Below are 10,647 nucleotides of genomic sequence, written 5' to 3'. Positions count from 1 at the left end.
GCGGATGCAGCTGTTCCGGCTGCTAATACAAAAGAATGTTTTCTTTTTTTTTAATATAAAGTGTTCACACACTCACACACAATAATCCAGCTATCTGGATCTGATAAGGGAGACGGGGCTACCTGTACGAGGGACTATTTGACAGGTGCAAGGAAAAGCTGATTGAGATAAACCAACAGAGGCTCAATGCAAATACAGACACAGATAAAAGATGGGGGTGAGGATGGATGGATGGATGGATGAAAAAGATGGATGGATGAATGCATTCCCATGCATCACCGTGTGACCCTTTGTGAGATTATTAGAGACTGTAGAAAACCAAATCATGCATTGGAGCTGGGATAAGGAGAAGAAGTAGTCTCACAAAGGTGTATTCCTTTGATACATTTTCATTACATTTTCTGAAATAGGTTTATGGTATCAAACAAAGAAAATAAACAACCCTAGGTTCCTTATGTAAAATTCACACCCAAAGATGCAATTCATTCCATTATTAAAGTTAAACATTACATTAGAGATTGTTTCCCCTCTACCAACAACCTTATCTTATCTACATGGATGGTAAATTGCTAGTTATTTATACCTGTCCATGTTATTCCTGTCTTTCGCCAAACAGAGATAACCTCTTTGGGGAATGGTAAGCATATTAGAGCAGTTTGATTGAACGGCATCAAATATATAAATTCAGCATATTCAGCTGCTGTTAGAGGGCTTGTGGATGCCTTTGACCATTCAGTTAGAAGGTAAAGAGCTGCTTTGTTCTATCAATAAGACCTTGTTTTCATCGCTGGTCACCACCTCTGCAAACCAATCAATGGGGCATGCTCTGCTATCGCTGTGAGAGAAATGAAAAATAAACCCCAGATAATCCCTCAGTTAAAAGGTTACTCAGGGCGATAAAAGCTATTTTGTTAATTTATTTACTCTCTGCTCTGGTGAGATAAAGAAAAGGAACAATTAGGGAATTGTAGGTGAGAGATTTTAAAAGGGCAATGACATTGGGTTAATATTTTATAAGGCCTGATTGGCAGAGACCTGGAGAGGCCTTTTGTTTACACAAGCCCGAGACGGAATGATTCACTTGCTTGTTTTGGCCGACTGGGCGGAAATGGAATAAATGTCTTCATCCTTGCCTTTTAGAAACGTCAAACAAAAGACAGAGATAAAAGGTTAATGGCTCAATTCCAGGCAACACAAAATAATATAGCGATAATTTTTTTTCCTGTAAACTTTTAACACGCATTGACTTGACTGGATTGATGACCTAATCAATGATAGCTGCAGATGTGCCTATTAGATGACTCTGTGTAACAAGACCATGTCAGGCAGCGCTTGCTTACTTGAACTAAAGACATCATTTTGTGGTTGGGATTGATTTATAACAGATCATAATCGCTCCTCTAATGTCATTCTGTGTAATAGGATCCCATTCATTGCTTTTGTCGACAAAAAAACGGCTGATAGTGGATGTCAGAATTGTGCCATAATATCAAAAGCCACTCAGACATCTGATGTAAGGTTAATATACGTGTTATTATGCGTATCACCTCATGTTGGCTTCCTGTAAAGGGGGTGAGAACATTAATTTAATTATTGTGCTTTTATTGCATTGTTGCATTGAAATTGGACCTGCGCAGAGTGTATTGTTGGGCCCTGTGTAATCTGATTGCCTGGGCAGCGTAGTGTGTTGGATAGTATCGGGTTCCAGCGTGCTCTGCTGGGTCAACACAGACCCAGTCCATTAAAGGAAGTCTGGTTCAGGGAAAGTTCAGCGCTATTTTCTTTTCTCCATGGTAGCAGAACCAAAAAAACGAGAGAATTCCTAGATGTGTAACATATTTGCGGCCCGGCGGACCGGGACTGTTGGGGTCTATTTTGTTTCCCGAAATTGAAACCAGAGATATATACCCCTGATTATCTATGGCATTAACATAACATGAGTAAGGGGATATTGTCATGTGATGCTTAACCTCCAATAATAGTATGAACCAGTCCAACAGCTGCATGATGGAACTTTCTCAGAAGAAAAGAATAGGATAGAACCAAATAGAAACAAAATTCCAACGATAACCATCTCCTTCTACAATAATGGCCTAGTTTGGAAGGAGTTTCTGTGCCAGGCTATTTAGAGAATCAGCATCTGCTGCTTGACAAATAGCCTGGCTCTTTTGTTTTGGGCCAGGTTGAGTTCTTCCGTGAACCCAGAGAATGGGCCCGTAACAGGGCCCGTCATGTGTAGAGGAGGAGCTACTAGTGATGCTAGAAATGTGCTGAGCTCCTCTGCTGATCCCTTGGGAGGGTTTAACAGGACTTTCAATAGTATCAGCCAAGGCCCTTTATCATATATTATGATCTATATATACAGTATATATATTATTATTATCTATATGATCGACAGTGGGGTTTAAACACCACACACAACCATGTAAACTGTAATATGTTCATGGCCACAATGTTCAGTTCAGCCACTGTTGCAACCGTTGTTAGCATTAGTGTCCTATACTAAAGCTTCCACGGCTGGCTGCTGCTGTGTTGTCCACTGCATCAGGCTGAAATGCTATCCCTGTAGACACACAGACAGATATTCCTCTGGCCTATCCAAACAGTGCTTTTACTAAACTGTTCCTTTGTACCCGGGGCCGGATGCTCTAGCCGTATCTAAAGTCGATGTGACATTTTTTGTCCATTTGAGTTTTCCTGCTTTTAGTATTGTTGAAAAAAGGCTTTTACCCATCACATGCCCTCTATTGAGGTCTTTCATAAATTATTCAACCGGTGTACAAGTGAAAGTGATGACAGCAAAACTGTCTGCGATCTCCCCCTCTCATAAGATCAAAGGGGTGCTTCTATAGAAATAGGAATTACGTTTCCAGACGTCCCTAGGTTCAGCGGGCACTCATTTGTTCGTTTGCTCTTTCTATCTCTCCCTCTCTCCCTCTCTCTCTCTCTCTCTCTCTCTCTCTCTCTCTCTCTCTCTCTCTCTCTCTCTCCTCTCTCTCTCTCTCTCTCTCTCTCTCTCCCTCTCTCTCATGTGTTATTTTCTCTACGAAAGTGACACAGTCTGATAAGGCACAACATGTAGTCCTGAATCATCCCCAGCCAGTGTGAGGTAGAGAGTGCCAGCACACACAGATACACACTGTGCATCTTTCATTCCATTAGCTACACTGAGGTAAATAAACCTCCCATAAAAAGAGGCTGAATAGATTAAACTGCTGAGACAGTGAAATGTCTACTGACAGACAGCACTGTATTGGACCTTTTATCACTGTGGAAACATCCAATGTGAATTGAATTGAGTGTAATTCTCCCAATGCCAAACAGTTGTTGATAGCACTACTTAGTAAATTCTCTTTATTTATTTTTATCTTTTTTTTTAAGCCAGTGGAAGTGGAAGATTTTCTCTTTCAATTGTACATGTTGATAATGTGATACAATGTACCGTAAGTCCGTAACCACATATTATCTGTGGTCTCTAAAAGATGGTGTGCAATACATACATGTCACTCTTATGGGGAACAAGAGAAGAGTAGCACTGCTTAAAATGGACTATTTTAACTGAAATAATGGATGAAGCAATATGTCACCGGTGTCTTTGACTTAGCAATTCATCTTCAGCAAAGACACCGGGTTCCTTGTTCATAAGGAAGGTGGCTTGTTTAATCCTGAACCTTGATTATGTGATCATACTGTTTAATATGGACCCATAGGCTCTTCCTGGTCAGTAAGTAAGCCAGCGAAAGTAGATATTGATTGGAATACAAAGCGCATTAATAAGTTAAGGAGTAAGATGTGTGGAGATACAGGGATGTATGGGCGTTGGAGACCTTTTTCTCCTCCACAGCAAGCTGGCACAGTCATTTATCACGGCTGGATCTGTGCCCCTCATTTAGAGTAATAAAACTCCCCCATCAGAAACGTCCAACAGGTCTGAATCACTCTTGTCACACCACCTCCCAGCTAAGACGCGGATGAAATCAAGCAAGCAGAACATTTCCTCAGGCAGCCATTGCCTTTTAATTTCCTGAAGAACCTTAAAATATCATTCATTACCAGAACTACACATTATTTGGTTTTTTAAAAGTCTCATAAATCAATAGTGACCTGACTGCAATAATTATAACAAGTTAACATGTAATTTGCAGGCCGAGGGCCGGGCATTGGATTTTAGCATATGCAAACGAGGCAATTCAAATAGTGTGGGGATATTAATACGGAGGAGCAGGTAACGAGGTACGGGTTATGAATTATGCATCAGAAAGTGGTTGATCTTCAATAAAGGAAATGAATTCACCGTGTAATCTAATTAGTTATGGAAGTCTATTATGTTGAGCTGCAGAAAGCAACTGTCCTTGAAACTAAATTTATTTACAGTACATGTTAGCTCTGTGGAATGGAATTGCATTCTGGAGTGGTCCAAATGTTAACACCCCATCCCCTCCTTCCTCCACACTCTCTCTCTCTCCCTCTCACCACTTCTTTGCCCTCTCCACTACCCCCTTCTCTGTCCGTCCCCCCTCTCTCTCTCTCTCTCTCCCTCTCTCTCTCTCTCTCTCTCTCTCTCTCTCTCTCTCTCTCTCTCTTTCTTTCTTTCTTTCTCTCTTCCTTTCTTTCTCTTTCTTCCTCATTCTCTCTCTCTCTCTCTCTCTTTCTTTCTTTCTTCCTCTCTTCCTTTCTTTCTCTTTCTTCCTCATTCTCTCTCTCTCTCTCTCTCTCTCTCTCTCTCTCTCTCTCTCTCTCTCCATTCCTCCTTGCCTTCTCTTTCTTTCAGCTCCAGACCAGGGAGGCCTCCCAAGCGGTCCCAGAGTGTGACATCACCAGACAACCCCCACATCATGCCCCACTCTGTCCCCGGCCTCATGTCCCCTGGCATGATGCCATCCTCAGGTATGGTAGTTCTCAGGCATCTCTCTCCCATCACCCACGCGTGTGCGCGCGCACACACACACACACACACACACACACACACACACACACACACACACTGCCATAACATATAGCGTCATCCCTCATACTCTCTCACAACCCCTCTCCACTCTTCTCCCTATCCCCACCCCTAAAAGCCCACTCCCTTTTCCTACTCCTCTTCTTACACACAATCATACCATCCACACCCTATCCCTCCATCCCTCCATCCCTCCATCCCTCCATCCCTCCATCCCTCCAACCCTCCATCCCTCCATCCCTCCATCCTTCTCTCTGCCAGTGGCTTCACAGCATCTCACTCCTTGTTTTCTAAATGGCACCCAGACCAAAGTGACATATGCACACAACCACCAGACACCAGACATTCGCTCCTATACTAAAAACAGATCGCCACCCCCCCACCCCCCTGAAATGGAGAGAGAGAGAGAGAGAGAGAATAAATTGGAGTGGAGTTATTTTCTCTTAGATTATTTTAGTAGATGTTGCATTTTGCCTTGAGAGCATTCTAATTAGCGCGATTAAATCCACTTCACTGGTATATGTACATAGGCAGTGGTGATGCTAAAGCAAGCTTATCGCCACGAGAATCAACAACAACCGTTTGTGCCCCAACTTACCCCAGGCCATGTCTTATTGCAGCTAATGCTTTTGTTCTATTTGTGGCTGGTTTCATTGTAACTGCTTTGAAGTTAGTCGCTGTAAGTGCTCTGATTTACATATTCAGATCACAGTTTTTTTTTTATGTCTTTAAAAATATTGTACTGTTGTTAGGTTCTCTTAACTCTTTGTTTTTAAGTACATACAGCAAACCAGCAACTGCCATTGTAAAACGACTAGTGCAGACAATTATAGTGCTTTGTTTTCTTGCAATCTACACATTTGCCTGGAATATTTGCCAGGTTTGAACACATTTGTAACACAGTCTGGTGAAAAAGTCTGCATGTCTGCAAGTCGCGCAAATTGTGTTGAAGAGCCCACTCGATATAACAAACAACAGTTTTAGGGTCACTAAATACTTACAATTGGATTCACTGTATCGTCTGCCATAGGCTACTGGGTAAGTGATACATGACTTGTAAACAAACTTATTTTTAGGACGTGTTCAAAAACAAGGACTCTGTGATCATCTAATTATGTGTAGTTATGTGTTTTTAGCAAGTTAATGTTCTATCAGCATGTCCTTCTTACCTGCTAACTACGAGCAGCTGTTTTGCGTGTGTCTTGATTCAGAGCGAGTTTCTCCAGTATTTGGTTTGAGGTGTACCAACATTCAAATGAGTATATCTTCATCAACTATTTTCAGATTTCAATGTATGAGACATCATTTGAAAACTGAAAAATGACCTTGCCCTACTTGAGGATCAGACCCTGTCACATTTGAGAAGCTGCCTATCTATACCTTACCCACATATTGTCCCACGTCTCAAAAACAGCATGGGAATGTTCCTAAAGTGAGTGAAAGCGCAGCGTCTCTGAAGTGTTTGATATTCAATAGCGGACTCAGATTGGGCCATCCTTAACAATGGAGGCTCACAGACAAGGGCCGCTTTGAACTCTGGGAGTGGGATGAGGTCACAGACTATCTGTGTCTTATTGGAAATGGGGAAGTTAAAGGCCACGCCAGAACATAGAACAGGACAAAGATGAGAACGTCCAGTTTTATTTAGTGGAACATAAAGAAACAGAAAAAGCCTTTTGATTTCACCCCTTTAAAGCCCTGAGGGAATGTATGATCTTGACATTTAGTCAGGGTATTCAGGGGAGAGAGATAAAGTAATTGAGGTTTTCGGTCCCCTCGTAACTGGGTCTATTTCTTTCTGCGTGTGGCAGTAGATATAACTTTTTCACTAAGTGTCTGCTAATGGATAAACTATTACAGTTTGATTAGGGTACAATGATTTGATATAACCTACGATGTACATTGTTTGTTACAAAGTTATGCCAATGATATGTCATATCATATAAGTATTTCAAATGCCAAGTAGTTATCTATCTAGCTCTCTAATGCTTATCTCTGTTCGTGTCTAAACACATTAATTGATCGATCATAAAAACCGACATGCTCTAAACTGTCATAAATGGTTATTTCAGGTGTCAAGTCATTTAATCCATACCGGTGTATTATGTGAGGTTTTGAGCGGATGCTTTTCCCGTTAAGCATGACCAAATATTATGTGATTCAATGCACTTGAAAAAGCACTGCACCATTTAATTCTCGCTGTAAAAAGATAATAGGGGGAGAATAGGGGAACACTCCATGAGATGTTTTGTACACCGCAGCATGTCGTCATCTCACTCCTGATGTTAGATTTGCAGATGAAACTGCCCGCTGGTTCTTCTGCCGCCTACCCAGGTTCCCCGTCACTGCTGAACAGCTGACTCCATTTAACCAAAAATGAGGCAGAAATCTCCAAATGATGCAATGCATCAAACAGGGGAGGCTGGCGGACGTAGAAATAGGAGGATGGGCTCATTGTAATGCATGGATTGGAATGAGCCCGTCCTCCGATCTCTACCTCCACCGGCCGCCCCTGGCATCAAATACCGTAAATCATCCAACAACACAATCTTCTAACTTGCCTGGGGTCAAGTGAACTGCCATAACTAATGCATGGAAACTTCACTCATTGTAATATTAATTCTATTTTGGGGATTTGTTTGTTTTAATTCCCCAGAGCAAGCTTTAAAAGGGTCACAGATATTGCTCAGCCAATTTCTTTCGAAAACGGTGACTTCTTTATCAGTGCCATTGTTTACCCAACATATAGTCTGCATGTACCGTATATTCTCTTCAAACAGTAACACTGTAATGAAAATCTTTTTATGTGAGATAGATTGTTTACATATGTATGTTTTGCCCTTGACATGAGTTCCATTTAAGGGAGAGCATATTAATGTGCTTAGGTTTCCATTTAATGAAACACCCTTTGTGTATGTGTATGTGTGTGTGTGTGTGTGTGTGTGTGTGTGTGTGTGTGTGTGTGTGTGTGTGTGAGTGTGTGTGTGTGTGTGTGTGTGTGTGTGCGTGTGCGAGTGTGCCTCTGCCTGTGCCTGTGCCTGTGCGTGTGCCTGTGCCTGTGCGTGTGCGTGTGCGTGTGCGTGTGCGTGTGTGTGTGTGTGTGTGTGTGTGCGTGTGCGTGTGCGTGTGTGTGTGTGTGTGTGTGTGCATGCCCCCCAGGAGAGTTGCTCTGGAGTCTTTCCAGTTGCTGATGCATTACAAGCAGATTGGCCCCAAATCAGATTATTTGCTGTGGACTGACACCACACTGAGATGACATCTCCTTTAGAGTGGAGAGGGCTTTGAACAGTATCCACTCACACTCTGGCCACTACTTAAGCACCAGCTTCAGTATAATTCAGTTATGTCCTGGGTATGGCTGTCATGGCATCCCCCTCTGAAAAACACCAGGGGAGCCGCATTTACTATTAGACAAATGAATGTCACCTATAGCTCACCAGAGAACATAGTGTACTAGTATGTACTCACAGATAATGACAGTCACAACATACTGTACAGAATGGTCAGGTTAGTACTGACGTCGTAACGTGGAGGAACAAGCTGCCATTTTATCAGGTACACTAGTCCTTCTTAGCAGTCTTTGATGCTTTACAAGAAGCATGTCAAGGACAAGTGTGGATGATCAAATTCTGTAACGATCAAACGTCTTTTTAGAACAGAGTACTTATCCTGTTTGAAACACCAGGTAATTTAGTGTGTGTCTCCCCTGCCCCCCCTCCCCCTCTCCTAGTCCACTGCTGGCCATAAGGATTGTGCACACTGTAATTGATACTAAATTTGTCATGATGCGAATTGCACAGTTCAAGTGAGGCGGTGTACCTATGAGTCGCGGCGCTCCCAACCCCAGTTTGTCACTGCCGCGCCGCCACCAGCCCATGCATAAAATTAAGCGGCCATGCTCATTGACATGGACTGTCTCCTCTCTGCTTAACCCTCCCGTCTGATAAATAAAGTGTGGTTTCAGCGCTGCCCGTAGTGCAGCGGCAACAGAGACCGAAACACAACAGATAAGCGCAGGTAATTCTTTATCGCTGCCAGAGAGAAAGCCGTAAAGTCTGTCTTTTGTGTACTGATGTGAAGTTAATCTGATTTTAATTTAATGACTGCCGTCAGTTGCGGAGGGCACATGCATCGGGGGTGTTTGTTGTAAGAATGTTCTGACATTGGCGCAGGTATGGGGCAGCTAGCATGTTAATTAATGATGAAGATCCTGACAATATGCAGAGGCATGACAGCGTTAAGCCAGTCTGCTGCTGCTTCCTTTGCATATTAATAGATCCTTCATTATTATTTAATATGACAGCTGCTCCAAGGGCTACCATCAGACCTTGTCTCTGTTATTTGCTGTTTTGTGCTCCCCGTGTGACACTGCCATGCTATCCTCGATTTGTTGAAATGTTTCCCGCTCTGCCTCCGACTGGTGTGCCTTTCCACACACGCAACCTTCGTGTGCTGTTTGTGAGAGGCCAAGTGGTTCCTGCCTGTGTCTCGAGGAGCACTGAGATAGACATGTGGTCAGTGAATTTAAAGGTGACTTTGAAAATTGAAAAATTGTTTTGTTTGCATAGTAATGAATGCAGATTAGCAGCGAGGTGGATGGGGCTCATCGACGGGAAGACGTCCAGCACCTAATAGACTTGTTGCTCTGCACCCGAGATCTTGACGCAGCCTCATTAGGTGTGCTGTAGTGAGGTGTACGTTACAAGGCTGTGACAATTGATCTGGTGAAATTAAACAATTATAAGAACAAAGGCTTCGATTTATGGAGTCTGTCACATGGTTACAGATGAGGTGTGTGTGTGGGGGGGGGGGGGGGCGGCAGCAGGATGATAGATGGTAAATGAAGCCGGGGTCAACCTTACTGTACCTGTTTCCAACCTGCTGCCTCCGACGACACTGACTTGACTTGACAGGTTTTATTATTAATAATTTCAGAGCTAGAGTTACTCCTGGCATAATTAACCAACCGGTCTAAACAATTCAAATGTTTTCTTTTTAGATTCGATTGATCAAACAATAAGCAAACAATCATTTTGGGTTACATCCGGTTTCTATTCATAATATATTGTACACTGAAGCTCACACCAAAGCATACATCACATAGCTTCAGAGAAGGCCCTTGCCGTATTCAAACTACCCCGAGCAGCTGGCTGATTTGAGGCGGAATTTATCGCACAAACAATCCAGAGGTGATTTCAATATTTACCGTACTTTGCATTCTGTTCTGCATACGTCTCATTTGGAAAACAGTTGACTCTCCGCCATTATACATAAATGAAAGTTGACCTTCAGTCTGGGCAGAGGCCACATTCATTATGTGGAGAAGTAGCACCTCCTTATGAGCTCAGCAGCACTGTGTTTTTCTGTCCTCCCCATGCATATGGAACAGCAGCCTGGGCCCACTGCAAACGAGAGGGCCCACTCTGACATGATGTATACTGTACGTCAATATGGTACTGATGTATTTTAAGATGCAAACAAGGCTTTAAATTATATGCACCTACATGTCACTGGCTCACAGTAGCTCTCGCCATCTGCCCATCAGCTGGAGAGGAGCTGGAGAGGGTGTCCGTACTGGTGTGTGTGAGCGTGTGTGCGTGTGTGTGCGTATGTGTGTGTGTTTCTTGAGCCACATGTTCGATTTCTGCCTCTCCTTGTACGCTGGTCTCCCCTCAGACGCATAGCTAATAGCTGCTCTCGGG

General features: G+C 43.0%; 1 protein-coding gene across 1 annotated transcript in view; it reads left to right on the top strand.

Moving 5' to 3' along the window:
* The window catches only part of dachd (dachshund d), a gene marked incomplete at both ends in the record, with an annotated part of 102,693 nt that overhangs the window by 44,016 nt on the left and 48,030 nt on the right, over positions 1-10,647 (top strand). The window contains one exon of the mRNA XM_080536254.1: positions 4,772-4,887. Within this exon, the coding sequence (XP_080392380.1) occupies positions 4,772-4,887 (116 nt within the window). The remainder of the gene's footprint in view (positions 1-4,771; positions 4,888-10,647) is intronic.

Source organism: Nansenia antarctica, assembly GCF_963989245.1.
Source record: "Nansenia antarctica genome assembly, chromosome: 7".
Classification (NCBI taxonomy): domain Eukaryota; kingdom Metazoa; phylum Chordata; class Actinopteri; order Argentiniformes; family Microstomatidae; genus Nansenia; species Nansenia antarctica.
This window is presented reverse-complemented; position numbering and strand designations above follow the sequence as displayed.